This window comes from Euprymna scolopes, chromosome 2 (assembly GCF_053919585.1).
Source record: "Euprymna scolopes isolate OS-2025 chromosome 2, ASM5391958v1, whole genome shotgun sequence".
NCBI lineage: Eukaryota > Metazoa > Mollusca > Cephalopoda > Sepiida > Sepiolidae > Euprymna > Euprymna scolopes.
The window spans coordinates 72,399,887-72,426,099 of record NC_136483.1 but is presented as its reverse complement, the minus strand read 5'-3'; the positions used below and the strand labels follow the sequence as shown (position 1 = coordinate 72,426,099).

General features: G+C 33.9%; 1 protein-coding gene across 4 annotated transcripts in view; it reads left to right on the top strand.

Annotated features, from left to right (window-relative positions):
• LOC145292257 (zinc finger MYND domain-containing protein 12-like) overlaps window positions 1-8,473 on the top strand; it is a 50,897-nt gene extending 42,424 nt beyond the window's left edge. For all 4 annotated transcript variants that reach the window (XM_080138599.1, XM_080138594.1, XM_080138581.1 and 1 more), the window contains 2 exons: window positions 1,926-2,071; window positions 7,459-8,473. In XM_080138599.1, coding sequence (XP_079994725.1) covers window positions 1,926-2,071; window positions 7,459-7,551 — 239 coding nt within the window. In that variant the 3' untranslated portion in view covers window positions 7,552-8,473. The remainder of the gene's footprint in view (window positions 1-1,925; window positions 2,072-7,458) is intronic.
• Window positions 8,474-26,213: the final 17,740 nt, after the last annotated feature.

Genomic DNA, 26,213 nt, shown 5'->3' with positions numbered 1-26,213 from the left:
GCACGTTTTTAAAAAGCCATCAGACACAAAGATACATGAATTTTTCCTATTTCAACAGGCCTGTATAATCTTTAATTCAAATCTCCACACAGAAAAACTTTCCACGACTAACCCGGTTCCTTATTCTTCCTAACGAAGATGGCTGATGTTGGAATGAGGTTTCATGTTTTCTTTATTCTACATTTCGGTGATTCTCGATGTGATGGCGAACATGCAACGTTCGTTGACATCTTATTCTACAATCTTTTCATTAATCCTGTCACAGGTGAGAGATAGTAGTGCTATATCATAGGAAAAGAAGGACAAACCAATAATTTCAAAAATAAAAAAAATAAAAAAAATAAAAATAAAATCTGCTAGCAAAAATACATTCTCTCTTAACAATATTTTTCTTAATATATATATAGATAATGAACATATACTACACTGCCCCTACGCAAGGAGAAAGTAATGCCTGGAACGGTGATCTCATGACAACAGAACAGATACTACACTATCCTCCAAAAGAAGGAGGTAATACATAAGAGGATGGTTTCATAATAGTGATAGTATAGTGTCCGATTCAGACAGACAGATACCAAATCTCCACTGGTGATATTTTTTTTTGTTATGCTTTTATGGAGATTTTTATCTAAAAAAAAAAATCATTGCACAGAACATTTATATTAATAATACAATATTTAGTATTATGCAGAATAGGGACTGCATTAGCATTCGCATATTTCGGGTAGATTATATAAACCGCCAGAAGATGCAAACGAAAACTGTATGTGTTTTTTTTCTTTTTTTTTTTTTGCCGAAAATGGTTGGCCAATGATTAAAATGCTGGCAAGCAGTTAAAAATTAAAGTAGAAAAATCAAAGTATAATAGAAAACAGGCATTGTATAGTAATTTTAATGAAAAAAGGCACTTGCACAATTTATGTACTGTAATGAAATAATGACGTTATTATTTAAAAAGCCATTCTTAACATGGGGTGGGGGTGAATATTCTGTACTTTCACCTAACAATTTAATAAAACAAAAAAGACACTGTAAAAAAAAAATAAACAAAAAATACTGTTTGCTATTGTTTATTATTTGCCTAATTGTTTTCTTTGTAAATATTTTTCTCTGATCTTTAATAAATATTTCGCTCAAATGTCCCTGGAACGAAATAGAGTGTATGAACGTTATATTTTTTATCAGAACTGAAATTATTCATTGAATTTAAAAATTACTATCAAAATATCTGTGGAAACCATATACATCTCCTTATGTTAAAAAAAGAATCACGTTGACACACCGGTTTTGTTAGATCATTGAAGTTAAGCAAAGTTGAGCTTGATCAGTACAAGATGGATGACCATTTGAGAATACCAGGCGCTGTATGTAGGAGGACGGCAACACCTTCCTGCAAGAACTGCAAAAACCTAATGTTGTCATCTCCCCTCATGGGGATATACAAGAACTACGGACTGCTTGTGAATTTAATATTCTTATGAAACTTCCTCCTTTGGAGAAAGCTGGTTCAACCCACTTAAGGCGAGTGTTGCTTTGGGGTTGGATAATGTGTAATATAGCGGGGACACCTATATGCAAATATTGAGCTATGAGCAAAATGACATCACAGAATTGAAAAAGACGACTATAAAAAGAGAGAGCACATTTGAGAAGGTGATCACATTAGAGACGTAGATGACGTTCGAGAGTACATTCAAGAAGACGATCACAAGAGGGAGTCACAGCGATTACGAAAGAATGATGAAATAAATTTCGTTGCACAAAAAAAAAAAAAAAAGAAGCGAGTTGAAGTTCTTTTCAATTCATTGTCTGGTTTGCAATTGAGTCTTCAACAACGTGTTGGGCAATGTTACAAATGTCCCCAAAAAGTCTAAATGGATTTAAAGTGAATGTTGTATTGATATTTGTATTTTCTATTGCAGATGAATGGGATGAAGCAGAAGCGACTCAAGTTCTTTGTACCATTTATGATATCTGGGAATCAAGTCCAAAAAAATGCTCGAAAGATTTGGCAGAAACAAGTCATGCCCTTTCGATGCTTTATTTTATTCTTGGGCAATACCACAAGGTTAGTGATTGAAGAGTGTTTTTTTTTTGTTTTTGTTTTTTAAATTCATTAAAAGCATGTAGTAGTCACAAATAAAATAAAGATTTATTTCTTCTTGTGAATCAATGCGAGTCAATCACACACTGACAAATCAGATGGCGGAGTGCATTGATTCCATCTAAGGAACTTTTCTAACCCCTTAGAGGATCATGTTCGGTCAACAGAGAGAACTCAGCAAGCATCAAAGAGAGACCCCCCTCTCTCTCTCTCTCTCTCTCTCTCTCTCTCTCTCTCTCTCTCTCTCTCTCCTGTCCCTGTTCACAGGACTCTCCAACATAGACGATCTTTGCTGAAGCTAACTGCTGACTGACTGTTGGATATTGATAAAATCTGAAATGTGCACACATGCACATTTCAGATTATCTACATTCTAGCCTCTTATAAAAATGACCTGAATTGTAACTATCACCGAAAACAAAGAAAGGCTTACATTACAGGTCGGGAAGTTAGAATTGTGTAACACAAAATAAATAAGAACAATTAAATATTTTAAATATTTACATTTCGGGAATGTCGGTTGATGTCTTTATAAGACACGGATAACATAAACAACCAGAGAGAAGTAAAGAGAGGAGATTTTAAGAACAACGACAAAAGAATTGTCAGGTGTATATATGTATTTGATAGCATTTTGCAAGCATTTTAAAAGTGCAAACTAGAAAGTTATATATACATTCAATAATGCAACATGGCCTGTGGCACACAAAGAACTTTCTAGTCTTTCTTATTCTCACTCGGACACAGTCTAACTTTCTGGTGTCAAAATAAACCTTTCATTGTTTTGTTTTAAAAGAGGTTTTGTTTTATTATTCCATGCAAGGTGTTCGACTACTAATCAATCTAAGAAGGTGCTATCTTGCATCCATATGCAATAGCATTAAATATTAATCTAGATGAGTATATTTCATTTTGAGAGATTGGCCTGCTTGTTTTCGGTTCCAAATAAACCGGAAAACAGCAGGTGGTCGATTTTTTAGAAAAAGGTGAGAGGATCTTAGTAACACCTGTTCTTTACGTTTTGTTTTTTCCTTACTCCACACAAATTAAATATTTATTTATTTATTTAATAAAATTTTTAATTTAAAAAAAATCGATTTCGGAATTTTAGGCAGGACGACCATTAGAGTGAGTGCGATATTATGATGACTGGATTCTAACTAGGAATAGCATAGATAATCCTTAAATAAAGTGACAAGGATGACCCTGGATCCCTCTCCACACACTTTTGAATGGCCTTGTGCCTAATTTGTTTTGAGTATTGTGAATTTTTTTTTTAAATAAATAGATTTTTCAAAATATAAGGTGGAACAATAAAGTTGTTGCCCTAAAGAAAACAACATTACAACTTTATTTTAAAGCTTTTATTGAAAAGATAAATTCAGGTAATTTGATTATGTAGTAGAGCTGACATCTATTTAATGTAGCCAGTTTCAGCCTCAATCACTGTCTCGATACGGGTCCGGAACTGGGAGCATGCCTTTTCCACAAGTGCCGGCGGGAGCTCCGTGAATACTCGGCAGATGGTAGCGATCAGGCTGGCTTTGGTGTTGTAGAAGGTCATGTTGGTGATGTTCTCGATGTATGATCAAACGAAGTAGTCCAGGTTGGAGGAGGAGAGAGGCCAGTGAGAGAAGGGTACAACGTCATAACACTTCTTCTGAAGCCAAGCTTTGAACTGTGAACCAGCACAGAATCCTACTGTCACCTCAATGTCTGCCAGCGGCCACCCCATTACATCAGAGAATCACAACACTTTTCAGCACATCCAGATACACTTTGGTGTTGACTTTCGAGCTGACTTCAAAAATGTGAGATGGCAAGATGTGGCCCTCACTTGAAACCACACCAAAGGTCATAACCATGGCCAAAAAATTTGTTTTCATCATACTGGGCACATCCCTGTTATTTGTGGTAATCCAGCGATGCATTTTAAGGGTGCTGGCAATGCTCCTGTTGTCATAACTTGGATTGGTAGAGAGCAGGAGTTGTACAGCGGCGCATTTCCGGTTTCGCTCGTTGAACATTGTGTCACTTTCAAGCATGATAAAAGGTTCCTATTGCTCTTAGGATTTATACAGCAAGTAGATGGTCTGTAACAAAAAAAAAAAAAAAAAAAAAATAAAGAAAACCGGTTTTCATCAAACGGAAATTAAATCATGTCATCTTTGTTTGGACAACAACTTTATCATTCCACCTGGTAGTAAAATGATTGTACGGACTACGTTTCATAAAAAGGAAATAAGACGTTTATTTTATTTTATGAATAACTTGAAAATTATATTAAAAAAAATAATAATACAGATGTTAATAAGTGGATCAATAGTACATAATAACTATCACTAATTTCCATAAAATGGAAGATGTGTCTTGAGAGAGTTATTAATTTACCAAAATGTATCAAATTTAAAATAATATAGTTTTCTTTTATTATTTCAAATTTTATCGTGTGATCTTTCAGTTTTAAACCTAAAGTTTTTTCCTTCTTTCTTTTTCCACATGAACATCTAAAAGAAATGAGAGCCTTTTCGACTGAGGGATCTTAGTTTCTAACAACTACAGGTCGAAATATCGTCATGTCAGTATCGTGGCGTTTGCACATGTTCATATAAATAAAAATATTAAGATAAATAGATTGATTTACTATTGAGTACTATATTACATAAATCCGATTGAAATTCTCTGGATTTCTATTCTCCGAATACATACTTACATTGCGTGTCAAATTATTAATGAGATAACATTTTTTTACCAGTTTCAGAAACTTACCGGTAGTTTCATATCAAAAGCTTTGGAAACGTTGGCGATGCTGAGCTGTGCCGTACTGTGAAATTTTCGTACTGTTCCATGCAATGTAAACAACTTGCCATCGTAATTGCTGAATCCACGGTATTTAAGGTGTGTCAAATTATTAACAAGGCAGTTTGTTTCGTCAATAAAATGGGTCGTAAAGGTGGGTTGAGTAGTTCTGAAAAGAGTACTATTACAGAACAGCTAGCAAAAGGTAAAGCTACCCTCGAAATATCGAAAATGAAAGGAAGGTACCGTCAAACTGTGAAGAACTTTGTCAAGGAGCCTACAAAGGTACATAAGAGTCTAGAGTTGTTTCATGCCGTTCTCTACTCCAAATTAAATGTTTAGTTGCTAAGAACCCTGGGCAGACAAGTCGAGAAGTCTTTGAATAAGCCAGATTGAAGAATGTCTCAAAAAGTACTAGACGTCACCATCTGGAAGAAGTGTCAAAGTCTGTTAAGCCTATGACAAAGCCTCCATTAAAGCAACATCACATACAAAACCGATTGAAATGGGCAGAGGACAACATGAAAATGGAGTTTTCCAAAGTTTTGTTCACGGATGAAGTGCATGTCACACTTGATGGCCCAGATGGCTGGAGCAAGGGATGGGTCTTAGATGCACGACATCGTCATCAGCGTTTAAGGCGCCAACAAGGTGGTGATGGGATAATCATTTGGGCTGGGATTATTGGAGGTCTTTAATTGGCCCATGGATAGTCCCAGGAGGCGTAAAAATAATGTCAAATGCTTACATAAATTTTCTGAAGGAGCACTTTGAACCATGACTGAAGAAGCAAAGGTTGACGTTCAGAAGAACCATTATTTTTATGCAAGATAATGCTCCCTCGCATGCAGCAAACTAAATCAAAGAGTATTTGCAACAACTGGGGTTCTCTGGGCTACGGAAGATGGAATGGTCTGCGAATTCACCAGATTTAACCCAATAGAGAACCTTTGGAGTATCATGAAGTGATGCCTCTATGCAAGTGGACGCCAATTTAAGAGCAAAGATGAGTTGTGGAATGCTCTCCAAGAGGTATCATGAGGAATAACTGTTGACGAAATCACAAATTTGACTAATTCTGTGGACCAACGTCTTTTACAAGTCATTCATAAAAAAGGATCGCATATCCCCTACTAATTATGTCAACATAGAAATTGCTATGTAGTCATTGTGTTTTAATCATTTTTCCTAGTTCATTTAATGTTTGAAAATTATTTCAATAAACAAGTTATAGGTATATTGTGCTTTTTTCTCAACCTCGTTAATAACTTGACAAAGTGAAATCAACAGATATTCCTACATTCTGCCATAGTTTCGCTAATACTGCTTTAAATACTTTTATTTTCTGACTGGAGTAGCTGAATAGTATTGTAAGAACTTTCTCAAAGTTTCATGGATTTTTATTCACTCGTTCCTTCAATATTAAAAAAAAAATATAAACTCGTTAATAATTTGATACGCAGTGTAATCTGGAGTACTATATATATATATATATATATATATATATATATATATATATATATATATAAGCGCTGTACATTATCTTGTTCTTCCATTGATACCTTCGGTTTCATGAAAATACTGAAAACTCAGCCCAGATATAACCAATTGCAACTGATTTTTTGAGTGAAACATCGACTGGAGGATCAGTTAGATTCGGTATCTTTAGCCCTGCAGACTGAGTTTCCAGTGTTTCTGTGAAACTGAAGGTATCGGTGTAAGATCAAACTAATATATAATATATAATGTCAATTGAAATTGTAAAAAATGCTTGTTTTTGCACAAGTAGCCAAACACACTGGTTATTTCTCTTATAACATTACTCTGTGTGTGCATGCATACGTGTGTGGTTCAATTATCACTTTTGTGATCGCGCTATGATAAAACAACACAAATCGAGTGCTTAATGTAAATCAGAAAAGCTTTATGTGTGTGTGTGTGTGTGTGTGTGTGTGTGTGTGTGTGTGTGTGTGTGTGTGTGTGTGTGATACCATCACATAGTGTAGAAAAAGAAACCCCAGATGTTGTCCGCCGCTAGCTGTTTAATCACGTCAGTCACTCGCGATTTTCCTCTTGGCCCATGTTACTCTCGCCCAGCTTTGACTCTAATCTAATCTCTTTGATCTCTCTCGGGGCGGGGGGGGGGGTCCAAATTGCCAACTGTTGCAAACTGGAAACTGTCCTCAACTCGTAAACTGTCATAAAATTTACTCTCACTCTTAAAACTGTCTGTAAACTAACCCTAAATATATTGACCTGCAAGCCCGATTTTTGATCCCAGTCACCTGCCACACTTTGATTAACAATCCTATTTAAACCGCCTTTATGTACCTTGATAAACAACTTCCTCTCCATTGTCTTTCCACTAAGCTCACTTCTTATAACCTTTGTTCTACTGGTCAACTTATTTCCTCTTTTTAGTTATAGTTTTTATTTTGTTTTTCTTCCTAGCATTTGCGGTGGGGACGTTGATAGTATCATGCATGCGTGAGATCCCATTTGATCATTTGTTGATGACGTTTTCAAAAGAATATTTGATTTCTTTTTTGCAGGCCCGAGAATACGGAAACAAAGCATATATGACGTGTGAAAATCCCAAATACGCTGAGGAAATAACTGAGTTCCTGAATAACATAAAAATATAATCGAATATTAAAATATGAAAGAATAAATGAGTGTAAAAATATTCATTCATCTATATATCTATAAAAGTGAAAGTGTCTGTCTGTGTGTCTGTCTGTCTGTGTACATTTCCCTACGCAATAACTCTGTCAATTTGTAGTCTACAGACTCGAAATTTGATATATAGGGTACTGAGATTTAGGAAAATCGATGTGATTGGGTTTCGGCCAGAAATTTGGCTGTTAAGGGGTCAAAGTTCAATGATTTGCCCTTTGAGAACTCTACCAAACTCCTCCGACAATTTTGGGTCTAAACACTTGAAATTTTAGATGTAGGTTCCTTGGACATGGATCTAACTTAATAAATTGATTTGAACCCAAAACAATAAATATTAAAGGGGTCATAATAGGGGTCAAAGTTAAAAAAAATCTGACCTCTGCGGTTTCTACCAAATTACTCAGACAATTTCTGGTCTAAGCATTTGAAATTTTACATAAAGGGTATTCAGAGATAGGGAAAGCTTTTTAATCGGTTTGGGTCGAAAATTTGAGCTACCAATATATAAATATTTGCATGTTTGAGCTACCAATATATAAATGTTTGCATGTCTGTCTAAAACTTTCGAGAGAGGCGGCGGATTCACAAGATCAGTATCGTTTTGAAGCTCGACCCTTCAGACGACAAATACCGAAAAATTGGCTAAAAACATGAATTTCTTCACCCACAACTGGGCACTTTTCTACAGGGAGGGGTCGGTGTTTTCGCCGATATTTTTGAAAGTCATCCCCTCTTTTCGATTGTCTAGCCTTAATTTAAACCCACGTCACTCCCGGTTTGATGGTGGTCGTAACAGCAAAGACGTCACGTTTTTTCCTGTGCTTTTCCTCCTTCATGGTACGGGTTCGAGCCTGCCTTCCAACTACCACTTTTTTTTTTTTTTTTTTTGCTCAATATACACCTCCAAACACCCGGACAACGCCCGGCTGAAATGCTAATACACAATAGAAATTAAATATATAAACTCTACATGTGCAACGAGATTACCCCGGAGTGATCGAATAAGCAGAATAGTAAATAAGAATTATAACCTAGAAGATAACGAGATTATAGACAAGATTGAAGTGCAGGTCAAGTGGGTGAACGCTGTGTTTGGAATGTGACTATGGTCGTTGTGATAATTTAAAGGTTGGGACAAGGATTGAAAATACAAACACACTAGACTTTTTAGCCCGTTAAGAACGAGAAAAATGTTATAGCCTGTTGACTTAGAATGAATATGGTTAAATTTATGCACATTTTTCCATTGGATACTAATCCTTATTAACTGCTGTGTTTCGTATGGATACCATAATACTTAATGTGCTGCACCTTACCATAATAAAGATCCATACAAAATTTCAGCCAGATTGGCCCAGTAGTTTCCGAGGAAAAATGGATAAGACAGACAGACTAAGATATATATATATATATATATATATATATATATATATATATATATATATATATATATATTTATAATTCCTACCCTCTGATGAGAAGGAAAGTATTTCTTCGAAACTCTGCGGATTAAGGACTATCCACTTATCAAATGTTTCCTTTTCAAATTAAATATGTTTTTAACTCTTTTTCAAAGTGTTTTTTAACATGTTTTATTAACTGTTTGCTCCTATATATATATATATATACATATATATATATAAATTTAAAGGAGATTAGAATAATAGTCTAAAGAGCTAAGTGTATTTTAATGTAATAGTGAAATTACTAGTTTAATTAAAATACAGGAAATGCTCGTTGTAATTTAGATATATAATAAGCTCGATAGTTAAATGTCCTAGAGCTAATTCAATATTAAGTAATGTGATTTATAATTTAAAAATTTTAAAAAATTTTAAAATTTAAAAATCAAAATTTAATTAAATTAAAAATCAGTTTCATAAGAAGGAACAACAACAAAGTCAATTATCTGTACGATCGTTTCGGAAATCCGTGCTTTTTATTTGAGGTATACATGAAGTCACGTAGAACAATTATACATAGTTTTTTTGGTAAGCACGGTCTCCTCATCAGCAAATTTAGGAGGATTTCTATTGAATTGAAAAGACACCAAAAATAAACCTAGCATTAAAAGTAAGGCAGATGAATCTTTTGGTTTTTCTTTTTTTGAAATCAGGAACTGTATTTAAAGTAGTCATTTAGATGTTTGCTATAGCTTTTTATTTTATTGAATATATATATATATATATATATTTATAAAGCTCCCCTCTTTGGTAGAGCACTCTCGAAAATTATCTTACTCGCTACTTAATTTAGCTGAAATAATGCGAAGCTCGCGATTTGTTTACAAACAAACGTTTGAGCCCTCTACGAGTAACGGACCGATGTTTATTTAAATAATCGTTCGGACAGGTTAATTTCGGCCACCGATTCTGTAGTCAAGGGGTAGGACTGCCGACTGTCATCACGACGGTTCTAGGTTCGATCCTCGGCTTGGGAGAGGTGTTAGTCTAGCGGCACTGATGAGTTGTGAAACAACGAAACAGGTCTGTATGTCGATGACTAAAATATATTTTATATTTTATATATATATATATACACACACACATATATATATATATATATATATATATATATATAGGAGAGAGAGAGAGAGAGAGAAAGAGAGAGAGAGAGAGAGATTGTTTTTATTTTGAAGTATGTCGAATTGAGAAATATGTTAAAAACAAGTGTCGGAGTTACATAACCGATCAAGAGAGAATCGCCAAAAAAAATTGAGAAAGCAAAATTTGTAGTTGAATGAGTGGATGTATCACCATTTTCTCCTTCCGAATGGGGGCTGGGGTGTTGACTTCATCTGTAAGGCAAGAGTGTATCATGAAAATGTTGACATTCTACTCCAAATAAATTACAAGCTATCAAAATAAAACTTTTCTTGTTTTTGATTCTTCATTTTTTGTTGCAACACTATCCGGAGTCAGGAACGGATGGATATAACGTTAATTTTGAATTGTTTTTCCTTATTAAAATTCAAAATAAGACATATTTTCTGCAGCTGAGTTGACGTGGTCAAAAGGGAAAAATTTAAGAAACTGGGCATAGACATGTATTTTAAGGAGAGTAGAAAAATAGACCTTGCGCTTACTTTCGGCAGCCTCATAATTTTCGTTTGTCTTATTTTGTCTTTTAGTCCTCACATTCCATGAACGAATTTTTTGACAAAGGAGGAAGAATTGCTATTTTCTGGGTTGGAATCTACCCATCTAACACCTATCGTTGGCTAGTTTTTTGACATTGAAGTAGTATTTTCTTTTTTAGCTCCTTTCATTGGGTGGCTTCATGCCTTATCTGGAGTGATTTCCATAAAAAAAAAATTCTACGGACAATATAATTCGCTTAACTGCCATGTGGAAGTACTGTTTTATTTTGAATACGTGTTCAATCCTCATCAGAGGATCAACATAGTTCACTTGACTAAATTCATAGATGAACAATGAGCGCTCATTTAAATGGATGAGCATTTAAATAGATGCTTAATATTCTAATTTGATCTAATGGTTTGATTTGATTCCTACATGAGAATGTCATCATCCTTTTCGTTTTATTTTACTTCAATCAAAATTTTCAGAAATTAAGGAGCCCCGAGTCGATTTCTACATGAGATACAGAGATATTCATGCATTCATTTAAGATTATCCTTTACCCCTCAATTGTTCATTTTTTGTTTTTGTTTTTTGTTTTTTTTTTACATGGAGGTCACCAATTATCAAGGCCCGGAAGCCACTCGGGGATAAGGATTATTGCATGTACAGTAATCAATGGGATAGTATCGTAGTAATCGTTAGTATTGGAGATTTGATAAAGAGTCTTACTTAAGGCGACGATTCATCAGGAATTTGTTTATGTTGGACTTGAAGACATCCAAGTTGTAGTCAGATGGGAAACAGGCAAATAGAAGAGAGTTCCACAGGAGTGCACTTCTAAGAAAGAAGCTTTTTTCATGGAATCTACGTTTTGATTTAGGCACAGATAAGGAGTGGGGAATTACTGACAGTGGTTTCAGCAAGACGGGTGTTTTTTGTGAAAGATTGGCGAGGGGGGACCAGAGATTGGAGCTTGGATGAGCACTTGCCATGGAAATAACGATAAAACAAAGACAGGCTCGCAACGTCTCTTCTGTGGGAGAGAGGTTGCAGGGAAGAGAAAAGGACACAACTTACTCTGAGCTATGTTCATGTTCCGTTCTATCTCTCCTGGGATCCTCCGACCACTCCATTATATAGTAAAAACATGAAGAGCATTATTTTTCCTCTCACTAACTAACCAGTAAACTGTGTTATAGTATATCGTTCTTATAGTCTCTTGCTTTTACCAGATTCCAGGACAAGAATTCATCTAGTCTAGTGGAGAGTCCAACTGAATTATAAGCAACATCACTTAGATAATGTGCACCATTCCTCTTATAAGCCAGAGTGGCGCAGTTTTATCAAAAAGATTTTATTTGTACTTCGAATACTATGCTATTTGGAATATTTAGTCAGGGTTTCCTTGTAGAAGGAAGTATCCTTATACCAGGTTATTCTGACACAAACTCTTATACAAAGAGATTTTAGACACTATGTAGACATTCAAAGTTATCTCCATTCGTTCAAGTTTCTTCCACTGTAAAATATTTAAAAAAAAGTTTTGTCAAGCGTTTTGAGCATGTTTGTTGGATCAGTCGAATATGTTGTTCTCGTTCTATGTTTCAGCATCTTGCATAAAGGATGGAATCTGATGTTATCAGAAAAAGGTTATCCCATTCAACAAACGTTTTCCGAAGGCCAGATGATGGAAAGATAATCAACACTAGTTTAAAACAATTCGTGTTGAAATTTCACCCAAGTCAATTATAATATATCGGAGGGAGGGGTGTGATTAGTCAAACGATGACAAAAGCGATGGATTTACAAAAAATCGATTTTAATATGCTTTGAAGTAAGTTATATATTGAACACAATTGTCAAATATTTTATAGAACAGTGAAAATGTTTCAGTTCTTTCTAATCTTCTTTGCAAAAGCTTTTAATGGCACGATTTAATAAAACAGTTATCTGTGAAACATATTACGACCGGTTTGCTTCTCTGCAGACTACAACATGTGAGTTTAAATATTCATTATTTGAGGGTCAAAAGACCATTTATATCATTTAATGTTATCAAAACATACATCTTTTAACGTTATCGTGTAAAGAGATTTTTTTCACAAACTTATTTCCCTTATGCCGACTCAAGTTGTGTGTGTGCGTATGTGTGAAGAGTGAGGAATGTGTTAGGCAAAGAAGAAAGTGTGATGAGAAGGGAGAAGATGAAAACAGAGGCGGGGGTAAAAGAGAGAGGGATAGAAATTATATTATACTTTTACTCCGGGCAATGCCGAGTAGCCCTACTAGTACTAAATAAAGGCAAATTTTAATATGTAATCAATTTATTGGATTAAGCAATCAAATGCAATTATTGCATAATTAATATGCAAATTTAAATTAGTTTATATCATATACATCTTTTCTGAGATTTGTTACGGTTGTTTTGTTTTCTAATATGCGGATTCCCAGATCATTGATTGATTTTTATCATGTGGTCACCTCATACAAAAGTCGTGAATCAGAAGTTTACTTTCTCTTTCCTTCCAATTTGGTCTATGTTAAGTTTGCAGGTTGAAACAAGTAACGTAGAAAGCAATACAAATGACGATCCAACAAACAAAGGTAGATCAAATAAGAAGTGTATTAGGAAAAGGTATATTTACAGGATATTTACATAATGGTGACAAATAAGAGTCTTTGCTGGAGAAACATATCTGCTCTCGACATATAATCTACAAATTTGCTGTGTTCTCTTACACCCAACTTCCTGAGTAAAAGGCTCACTTTCTGACTATTTGGCCAACTTTTGCAGTCCAGTTGAAAGACATCCTCGTATCTTGTATAGTATGCTTCAAAAGTCTTTTCTTCCTCCGGCACATAATTAAATGCGCCCATGCTATTAAATATAGTTGTATGCGAGAAATTAGTACTGTCGACATTTTCTCGATTAGTCTTTAATAGTTCCAGTGTTTTAGCAAAACGTTCATTTTGCCTTTTTTTCATATTCAAATTGTAATTTCTTCTGCCTTTCTTCTTGTTCAAGTTGTAATTTCTTCTGCCTTTCTTCTTGTTCAAGTTTGTAATTTCTTCTGCCTTTCTTCTTGTTCCATTTGCCATTTCAATAATTTCTCTTCTCTACGTGCATCTAGCTCGGATTGCGCCTTTTGTTGCGTCTGCAAAAATTGCATTAACATTCTAGATAAATCTTCCATTTTTTTTTTTTTTGTATCCTTCAGTAGCAGTAATGCAGTTACAAAGAAAAATTGTACAATTTCACATGCAACACAATATCCGTACCATATAAAATGGCTTGTGTTACAGAAAAAAATTGTTCATAGTTCCTGTTTTCAATAGTAATATCGCTGCTTGAATAATATTTTCTCACTTCGCTAGCGAGTCAAGCTCATCCAACCACAAAATACGATTTACTTTTCCGTTTTAGGGATTTCCTAATAAATAACAGCCGAACTTAAGTACAACTCTTTCCATAGGAAAAAAAAAAAAGAAAGTTTTTCAACTCGAGTCACAATTGAAAAAAATAAAATGTATGGACTACATTTAAATTTTTTTTTTTTTTTGCGTGACGTTTTACTGTCTTATATCCGTTATCCAGTGACAACTTTAGTTTTAAAAAAATTTGATTTTAGTTTAACTGTGGTATTTTTTTTTTAAATACCGAAAAGAAAAATTTGGTTTACCAAAAAGTCTTTAGTTGGTATTTACAGCAATTTAGGAAATCCACTGGTGAACTTTTTTTTCTTCGTATGTTACTTCCTTGTAATTTAGTAATACGAATCTGTTCTTTGTAATTTAGTTATACGAATCGGTTTGTCGTTTTACAAAAATTCACTTTTACAGTTTGTTATTTTTTTTTAAAGATGGATTCCACGGGAAACGGCGTAAATCGTCGCTTTTTTTTTTTTTTGGCCACGTTCGAATTTTTTTTTTTTTCTTTGAGACTGCAATTAAAGGTTTTGGTTTGTCTCTTTTTTTTCCGACTAGTATTTTAGTAAATAAAATACTATTAATCGAGGTTACTTTTTTTTTTTTAACCTGAATGTAGTTTTTGTTCTTGGAATTTGGGAAACAACCGTTTCTTTCTTTTAGTGTTGTACTTCGCGAGGAAAATATTTTACAGTTTTCCAATGTTCGCTGAATTATTCATTTTTCCGCTTGAGTCGAACTTCTCTTTAGCGTAAAATCCGTTTTTACGGCTATTTCGTTCGTCAAAACTTGTATTCCTTAGAAAGGTCAACCGTTGCGTTGTACTTTTTTTTAGTGAGTTCTTTCCATTTCTTCGTCAAACTGTTATATTTGATGTTCATCCTCGTCGTCACTGTTAAGTTTGCAGGTTGAAACAAGTAACGTAGAAAGCAATACAAATGACGACTCAACAAACAAAGGTAGATCAAATAAGAAGTGTATTAGGAAAAGGTATATTTACAGGATATTTACATAATGGTATGAAATAAGAGAGTCTTTGCTGGAGAAACATATCTGCTCTCGGTGGCCTTCGGTGGCTTCTGGTGAACACACACTCAGACTAACTGAGTCTTCCTATTTATGTGTAATTATTATTCACATATGCAAATGAATGTGTGCCACCACAACAGTCTAAATGTCCGTATTTATTTCCTTCTCATCGCAGAAATATGTGACACAACGCTAGAATATAAAGGATAGAATAAAACAACCCATTAAATAAAATAGTTTTCATAGTATTCGTTATCACTGCTTGGATGTGCTAGATATTCTCAGAATAAAACTTTCAACGTTGCGTTCGTATTTCTTTAATGTCTTCTCTTAATGCTTCAATAATTGTAGGTTTCTTTCCTGCAGTTCCGTTCTTGACTTTTACTTATATATCTTCAATGGGATTAAATCCAAACTATTTCCAGGAGTTAAAAAAATTGAATCCTTGTACAGAATAGTGGATTTTGAAATAAACGCATTTCAGGTGAAAAAAATTATTACGTACTTACGTATCATGTCAACATTAGTATAAATTCCAAAATTTGCGAAAAGTGATCGAGATCTAGTTTTTATTAAAAAAAAAAATAAAAAAAATTCACAATAAGGATCCGACATTTTGTATTTTAAAATGGCGGATTTTAATTGAAAACAAAAGAGATAAATCAGTTTTGCCAAATGATCGATTGTGGTTACCTCCGCTAGATTTGGAGAAGTCTTCCACATTTAAACATACGATAAAACTTTATAAATCGATGAATTTTATTTTTACTTGCGATTATTTTTTCTATTGGATCATTTTTTTGTACTGTTTGAAATTTACACTAATTTTGTCATGACATGTAAGTACGTAATAGTGTTTTCACCTGAAATGCGTTTATTTCAAAATCCACTATTGTGCACACGCACCAAAAATTGTATCGCTCTAGTAAAAGAAAAGAAAGAAAGAAAGAAGGAAGTAAAAAAAAAAAAAAAGAAAGAAAGAAACGTGCAAGAGATTGAGCTTTAGGCACGTTTCTCGCATATTAAAATGATAATCATGCTGGTTTGTCACCCAGGCGTGAAATTTGGTTTCATATCATTTGAATAAGTCTTGCAAACTCCATATCAACCAACCATTGTTTTGAAATAAAGTAGCTTACATTTGCCAAACAGCATGAAGATTGTAAAAACAGTTCGTTTTCTTATTAACTTTTCATGACTCCGAGAACTAAAAAGACATCTGTTTGAATACTTTTGATGAAAAGAGTCAATTTTCTAATGTACGGTTGGTTATTTACAGTGAAATGGTGGTGAAATTACGGTGACGAACTTTGTCAATTTTTCACTGTCAAGGCGAAAAATAAGCTTCAGCATTATTCACAATTTATTTGTACTTTAAATCATATTTTATGACAAACAAACAAACAAAAACATTAAAAAAAAAAACAATTAGTTGTAGCAGGTTTAATCATACGCGCGAAACTCGGAAAAAGCAAGTCAGCCTGAAATAATGGCCGATATAAACAAATCAAGAAGGGATATGGCAGCAAATGGTAAAAAAAAAATCTTTGCTTTTAAATACCTATAGGTATTTGTTTAATTTATTAATTTTATTTAATACTAGAAAAGGCAGAGTTGTACAACCATCACCCCCATGCGTAATTTCTATACTGATAGTTTTTTTTTTTTTTTTTTTAATTTTTTCACTTGATTATTATTGATTGGATACTAATTAACCAGATATTAACCAGATTATGAAAAAAAAAAAGAAAAAAAAAAGAAGTCATTTGAAAGGGGTGCTCACTTTTTACTTACAATGTTCTGGTAAATCGGTCACCCATTTTTTTTTCTTCTTACGAGAGATATGAAATGGTCCCATGTTGACGAAGCAATGTATCGGGAGGCGTACGATATGAAAATTGACAACAGGATGGAAAATTATGAAACATTTCTCCAGCATGTTAGTGAAATATATGGAACTTTTTTCTTCCTCGAATCAATGCCTCTCCCCAGTGCTATTTGGCCACATACTGATCAATCAGGGGTACGGCGCATTGATCCTTCCTATCTCCAAAGGAAATCGGCCAGCATCCGGTTTGAAGAAGAACAACTCGACCTTACTGAGGGAGACACCAAACAGAAAGGACCTCCTTTTTCTTCGCTCTCTCTCTCTCTCTCTCTCTCTCTCTCTCTCTCTCTCTCTCTCTGCACCTCGGTGATTTCTAACGGTATCAACGTTTCTACTGGGAATAACTACCGCGATAGCACCAGGTAGCCAGAGTTTAGCTTTTGACAAGGAACATATGACATTCTCCTTAATAAACCTTTTCTGTGTTACCTTTTATGAAGTTGTTGCGTTCGTCATTTCAGAAGCTTGTATTGAATTATTTATTTTATTAGATTGTGCCCTAAAAGTATTTTTAAAACCTAAAACTCTTTTGCCTACTTGGATAAAATTTTGGTGGTTTAACTTAATTTAAAGCATTTAAATACTTTGAAACACAAGTGGTATCGAGTGCTTAAGTTAGAACGACAACAAAATGGCGGTCATAAAGCTGTCACCTTTGGAATCTCGATAATCACTCAAAATTGCTCACACAAAAGAGTATCCTATAACTTTACAAGGCAACAATTCTCCCATGCATGGAGTATTTATTGCCACATCTGGGCTTGTGCATCTACCACTAGTCTTTTACTCTTAGACAGGGTCAAAAAAAAAAAAAAAAAAAAGTCTCAAATCTAATAGGTCTCGGACTGTCAGCCAAGCTCTAATTTCTGCCAGATCACTGCAATGTCGCATCCCTATGCCTGTTTTACAAGTACTTTAATGGAATGTGCTCTGGTGAACTCATAGCATGTGTGCTCTCTCAACATACATACACCCGACTAATCCAATAAGCAGCAAAATCCCACCTTTTCACTGTTGAGGTCCTTAGTTGTTGGAAAATCTTTTACTTCAATAGTTCCTTCTTTTGGACTGCTAGGCTTTGGAATTCCTTCCCCGTTTCTTGCTCCTCTGACTGTACTAAACTGCAGAAGGTTAAATCTAATGTGAACAGACATCTTGCTGCTCAACCCCCCCCCCCAGTCGCCTGTTAGACATGATCCCAAATAGTAGCCCCTTACATTTCAAGTGGCAATATGCTTTGTTTGGGTTGAAAATGAGTAAAAAAAAAAAACGAAAATAAAATGCTGATAGAAATCCTAATCCACCTAATAAATTTCATGGTGATATTTACTGGGTGTATTTTTATTAGTAATTTATCTTGCTTTTGGTAAGATTTATTTGTTATATATTTGTTTCTTGGCTACTTTTTCGGTTTGTTGTCTATACTAATAAATATCCTAAGCTTATGTATTTTATTTTATTTTATTTTTATTTTTATTTTTTGAAGCAATATCGAAACCAAGCAGTAAATAATAAGCGACCGTATATTAAGAAAGTGCCTGACCACTGACCAGTGACCACGTATACAATTCTAACCATGAACCAGAACCACGTTCACCAAAGCACATAATTGTGGTTATGACTTTTGCTCACTTTTAAGTTTTGTTTTCTCAACCAAACAGTAAAAACAAGGTATAAATAAACACAACACTCGAAAAAGTGGTGCCGCCCAAAACATTTGAAATAGCAGGTTTTTTTTTTTTTTTTTTTTTTTCTTTCTTTAAAGTTAAAAATGTCTTCTCAACGTCATTTATACATTTTGTCTATTATGTTTTATCCTTGGTTCATATTTTTTTTTTTTTTTTTTAATATGTACCTATAACACATTCATGCAGATTTGGGTCACGACCAGCAAGAATAACACATTTTAGTTTAAGCAAATACCATGGCGGCCCGTCGTCTATCATAAATTGCCGGGAGTTGAGGAGACGCGTTCCTTTCACGCGGCGCCGGGAGACAAATAGAAAACTCTGAACTTTGCACTTTTTTAAAATCAAATCCATGACTGGTGCTTATTTACAATTGCTTACATATAGAACATGTGTTCGACATTGGATAATAAACCAGAGGGAAATATAAGTAAAAACAAAAAATACTTAAAAGTAAAAGACCATAAAATGCAGTACAGAGGAGGGAGGGGACATGGGGCATCGCCGATGTATTCAAATTGACGTGATGAAATGCAATGCATCTAATTATATTCAAACCACCCTTCCTCCTTTTTTACAACGGAGACACCGCTTATCAAGGCCTGAAGGCCACTCAGGAATAAGAGTTAATGAGTGTATACCCATTAACCCTTATCCTTGAGTGGTCTCCGGGCCTTGATAAGTGGTGATCCCTGTGTAAAAAAAAAAAAAAAAGGTGGTCAGTGAAACAACAGCATAGTGATCGGTAGTAGTGGAAATTGGGTAAAGTTTGATTATTTAAGTGGGCAGCTCAAGAAGAACTTGTTTACATTGAACTTGAAGACGATCATGTTGTAGTCAGCTGGAAAGCAGACCTGTGGTACAGAGTTTCATATGTGGGCAGTTCTGGGAAGAAGCTTTGTTCATGGAATTTGTGATTAGATTTAGGCCCAGATAGAGAATTGAGAAATTTTTAACATCAGTACTAGAACTTAAAAAGTTTTTGTGGCATATAATTGGGAAGTCCCCCTCCCCTTCCTACAGTATCACCAGGATGTCAGAGCTCAGAAAGTTACCGGTTCAAAGTTTGTTATTCTTTTTTTGTCGTTGTTTGCTTGATCTCCATATATAATATTTTGATTGCAAAAATTACCCTCTGGACTAAAGTACTGTAGGTTTGCAACAACAGATGCCACACACAAATTCACTACATCTACTCTGACAGCAATTATCTTATGTAGCTTACGACCACCATTTCTGCCACATTCACTTGTGATAATAAAATGCTACGTTATCTCCAATGAGGAACACCATCACAATGGCCACATCTACAGAAGAAGTTCCTATTTTTCTCTCTCAATATTTAGTGCTCCTACCACTACCAGTTGATACCAGGTCAAATTCTATATTATCCTACGATATTGTGCTTGCCCCACCATATATATATATATATATATATATATATATATATATATATATATATATTGTTCTTTTCTGTTCCTTCTCTCTTTTATCCGCATCATATCAGCCACTATAAAAAATTTATTTTCAATTCTAATGTAAAAAATTTTTTCATTTCTAATCTGAATTTTTTAAAGTCGTGTCGTCTTTTTACCTTTGCTTTTGTACAATAATATAATAAATTTTCTCCTCTTCTGAAAAGAAGCATTTAGCTTCGAAATGCCATGGCCTGAAGAGGTTTCTCCCTTATTCCTCTTTCTGTAACCCTTGACTTGATAATATAATAAAACTCCTATGTAACTTTACACTTTATCTTCTTAACTTATTCTATATCTATCTATCTATCTATCTATCTATCTATCTATCTATCTACTATATAAAAGTCACATTGTGTGTGTATGTGAGTTTCTTCCTTATAGGTTCCGAAACAGCTGAGCCTATCTTTTGCAAATTTCACACAAAACTAATTTATATGTCTAGGGTGTTCTTAGATATGTTTTGTACAGAAATTCATCTGATAAATATCGAAAAAATCCGATCTAAAAAATAGTATTTCTCTCTTATAGATGAAAAGAAAAGAATTTTTTATGGGGGAATATTTTACACCGGCAAAGGGACATAATAAAATTTCAGCAAATCATTTCTTAAAAAACAGATTTATTATAATCTGAAGATATAGCTTAGTGGTAGAGCATTCGACTACTGATCAAATGATCCCCTGTATAATCCCGAGTGTACCTCACCATTTTATTTTAATTTTTTCTTATTAATGAGTTCAATTTACGATAACAGAGGCACCATTTAAAATCGTCACAAATCATTTCTTCGTTTGCATATTTTAAAACTAAACATTAATCAGAACTGACTTTTCTAGAGCAATCATCAAGCCCATATATCAGCTGACATGATATTGTAAACAAACACAGACGACATTTGATAAACAACATTATTATTATTATTATTTTTATTATTATTATTATTTTTATTATTATTATTATTCTATTTTTAAAATTTGGGGGGGGGGGAATTAGTCCATTGGACAAATTATTCCATGTAATATATAATAATCAATAAAGGATTGATTCTATAATAATACATACGCAATCTGCAGTAATTAAAATATCATGTTTAAACATACTGTACGACCAGGCAATATCGGGCTGCCAGCTAGTATATATATATATATATATATATATGTATATATATATATATATATATATATATATATATATATATATATATATATATATGATTCTTTGTTATAATAAAGTTGGTCAGCTTTTGGAAGCGTAGTGTACTGTAAATTAATGTAAATATCTTTGGCAAATAGATATTAAAATTTAATTGCCTTCATTTATTTCAATTAGGGTGGAAGAGAAGGAAAAAAAATCATCTAAATATTCTCTTCATCTGTGTTGGTGAATGTTGTGGGTAGAGAGAGAAGAGACGGGAGGGGGGGGCTTTTGAATGCATCTGGTTTGAGTGAAATTAGTAAAGAATTCCAGGTGAGAAAGGAAGGACATGTGATGTTTTTTTTTTGTTTTTTTTTCATACTAATTAGTTATCATTTATCAAGGCCAAAATACTACTCCGGGATTAGGGTTAATGAGATGTGTGGATTGCCAGTTGAACGATGACAAATATTATGAGAAAATTAAAACTGATAAATGGAATGAACAAAATTTGATTACTGATGAAAACAGTCTATGGCAAGTCTTGCTACATAGTGGGTGTGGACATTTATCATGTGTATATATATATATTTTAGGACGTTTATATCAGGTGTACATATATCGAGGAGTGTATATATCGTCGAGTGTGTAGATTCTTCTGTGTGATAGATGACGGAATACATTTTATAACAAGGGGGAGACATTATTAACTGGGGCTAAAAGATATGACATGTACAGTTCTTTTAACTCATTAGAGGAGGGGATACATTATTGATGACGACGGAGGGGACACATTATACTTGGATGGAGTTATACATAAAGTTTGTTTACAAGATGATAGACAAAACACATTTACCTTTTCCTTTTGGTGGAATGACGACAGACAAAGACAACAGTTTACAAATATGGATGATTCTTTATTCATAACAGCTGGATGATTGATGATTGTCAGGGATTCAAGCCTTTTCAATTACATTGTTCTATCTTCCCTGCCTCTCACCTCCAATAGGGCGTTAGCTCCCAGTGTGGCTGACTCAACTTTCTCTTGCTCTGTCTCTGACTGCGATTCTCTAACTTAGAACCCTGTCTCAATATATTGGAAATCTCCTTTCTTGATGACATTAGAGGCGTGGTCAACCAATGTGACTCCCTCACATTTCAACTTACATGTGCGCTTTGCACATGCATCTAAACGCCTCTGGTAAGCAAAGAAATTCCTAAATTAAATTGTATCGTTTTTAACCTATTTTGTTAATCATTATTTCTAAACTTTTTAATATTTAATATCCAGTTATTTCTAAAAGAATGAACAATTCCTAGGATTAAATATCTATCATCTTTTAACACTTGCCTACTGGGTTCGATTCTAACTTTTTCCAAATATCATTTTCAAACTCATCTAGTTTGCGTTCTTACTTACTGGGTCTGTCCTTTTTCATACAAGTATTTGTTAATATTCAATATGAGGATGACCATATTGTAGTTTGCAAGAAAGCAGTCCCATGATAATGTGTTCTACACACCACCAGAAAATGAAGAAAAAAAACAACAGCTAAAAAGCACCAAAGTCGTCGTTGAAAAAGTCTTTTTTGAAAAAGGTGTCTACACCGATAGTCTCAGAAAAATAAAATACTATAATAATAATAAAATACTTGACACTTATGCGCTATTTTAAAAATAATATTTTCAAGTTAAATTCAAGTTTTTCAATATCTTTTTTTTTTAAATTGTTAGGTGACAGTACAGAATAGTTACAAAACATCCTCCCCTCCCCATGTTAAGAATGGCTTTCTAAATAATAACGTTATTATTTCAGCACACTGGTCAAATAGTGCATAAGTACCAAATATTTTCTAACATTTTCTAAAATTTTCACAGTAACTTTACAAAATAATGTTTTCAAAAATGTGGTCAAGTTCCTTATATTTATATCTCATTTGTTGCTAACAAGACTTGCAACAGAGATTAATTACATTAGCCATAACGTTGTGATTATAACAACGAAAATGAGAATATCAGATTGAATAATACAAATAATTTATAAACTTATGAATATTTAAAAGAAAACTATAAAAGGATTGTTAAAGCTTAAGTAAAATCATTTGTCATGGATCAGTTATTTTCGTTACCTGCAACAAATTTTAGCTTTTAATCACTTTTAGAAAATGAAATTGCAAATTGTTGGCTGAAGAATTTATTTTATTTTTAAGTATTTTTTTCTTTTTTCAATACTATTTATTAATAGTCAAACGATTTTATTAATATAATAGTAATTATATAAAGAAGACCAGCTAACTTTAATAGAAATCCAAGGGAAACCACCCAATCAGAACAAGAAAAAGTGAGAAAAAATATATGATAGTATTGGAGAACGTAGGGACGTTTCTCATTGTATGGCACTGATAGGCTTGTAGTGACTAAATAGAGATGCGATTGAATAGCCACGTTTTCTTTTTTCTTCTCATTTCCAAAAGTAAGTAGTTTTCACAGGATCATGTTAACTCAATATTTTCCAACCAATGAAAATTGTTTTAAATCCAAAATCTAACAAGCCTATGTCAAATTAACCAATTTTGTAAAAACAGTGACCTGTTCAATGAAAGTGTATTTCTTCAGAGCTCTCCAGAGATTAAACCTGGAACATCTGGAACAGGATCTCAAATATACACTCCTCCTTGCGCCTTTGACTGAGGGTAGGGGGTGCAAAAAGGATCCTTCAAAAATTCATATATAAGCTTTCCTCATCTTGCGCACATCTATATATGCACTAACAAGAAAAACAACACACAAACACACAATGCCAAGCTGCTTTATACTCAGATACATATGCACACTAACAACTATATATCAACATACACAGCCAAATTCCTCATTTCTGATATTTTCGTACCAAAAACATTAGTTGTATAAACTTTCCCAAATAAAAATTTCTTCACTAAAAATGATTTTTATCTTTTCGTAATGTTAGTCATACAAATGTCTTGTTATTTAATCATGTTTTCCTTGATTTTCATTTATAAAACACTAAAGTTAGCATTTGCTAACTGGCAGGGACGTGGAAAGGTGGGGGTGCTAGGAGTGCCCAACCACTCACCCCTTTTACTCCGGTTTAAAAAATGCCCTTTTCAGAGAAATATATTATAGACATCTGCCCTACCGAGATACCGTTTGTTTTACTTGAGCGCCTGCCATGAAAAAAGTTCTCTGCGTGTCACTGCTAACTGGTGACCCTAATATTCCTCAATGTTTCATTTATTTCCATTTTAATATGCACAATTTTTTAATATGCTTCCTTTTCTTTCTTTACTATAGCGTAACATTTATATAGACAATTAATATAAATTGTCAGCGTGGTTCTTGGCAAAGACACTATTGTCATCCAAAAGTGCACTACTAAGGCTAAGGGCTATATTCGATAGACTCAATAAAAATGGTTGAAGTTTGTTGTATCACTTCGGATGAGTTATTGCAATGTTGATGTGTATAATATAGAGCCGTCAAAGAGGTGGCCTGAGCTGATAAGATTCAGAACCCAAAATTGGCAGTGAGGACAATGCATCACTGAAGACCCCCCCACCAACTTTCAAAAGGAGGCACCCTGTGTCTGTATGTATGCAAAATTTACTATGACTTATCAATATCCTCAGGTAAGAGTGCCTCATACAACCAGCAATACCTTCTCTCTCAGAGGAGGACGCAATGCATTGGAGAATGATCTTCTAGGACTGAACAAACCCGTACTTCACTCTAATAAAATGACGAGGGTCTTTTGTACCAGGTACTTTTCTTTTGTAATAATTAGGGCTGTGACAACAGCATATTCTTTTCCTTGTTTTGATTCTCAGGTATATATCCATTGATATCTTATATGTTTTTATGTAGAGTGATGTGGTTCTCGATTGATTGTGTCTAACTGTGTCAGATATGTACTCAAGAGTCAAAGCAATGAAAAGAATATGCTGTTGTCATAGCCCTAGTAATAATAGTATTTTTTTTTGTTTAATTGAACAAAATATATTTCTAAAATTTAGTACTTCTATAAGAGCGGACCTATATTGATCTGAATTTTTCCAATTGTGATTGGTAGTACAAACTCCCTGTATTTGTTTTACAATTACTTCCATGGAATTCAACGAAATGTACTGCAATGGACTTGCTCCTGTGCCCCACATATACCTGCCAACCAACTAAAATCTCACCCCTTCACTGTGGAGATCTCCATCAGACTTTCAAGTAATAGCTTCTTTCCTCGAACTGTTAGCCTTTGGAATTCCCTTCTTGTTTCTTATTTCCTTGACTGTAGCAAAAGGCAAAAATTTAAATGTAATGTGAACCAACATCTTGCTGTTCAACTCCTCACTTAGGTTCTTGGGCATGCAGACTTATGGATAATCACAGTAGTCCCTTATGCTGTAGGAGCGAGTAAAAAAAAAAAAAAAAAAAAAAAAAATTAAAATATGCAAAAAGGCAGACAGCACTAGTTAAAAGTTAGGGTTAGACTATTGTTAAAAAAAGTTCAGTCCTTCAAAAAATAAATAAAAGAAAAAATGGAACTGGTTGAAGTTTTAAAAGTTCCTAAAATAATAAATAAATAAAATTAGAAAAAATAAAGTTGATGTAATTATCGATTTGGGAAAAAAACTTATTCCAGTTCTAACGTAAGGAGAGGGGGGGTAATTGACCTTAACCTTAATCGAGGGGGGGGATTAAAAAGAAAAAAGATGTTTATTTTAATGTCAGTACTAAATGACTGTTCGGCGACATCTCGTCCATTTCCGGTCTGTTCAGTAAATCACAATCGGAAACATTCGGGTCAATATGGGTTCCCTCCTATAGAAGTACCAAAATATTTTTCTTCTAGACAAAACAAACAAAAAAAATTGGTGAACTTTCGGTGCCACG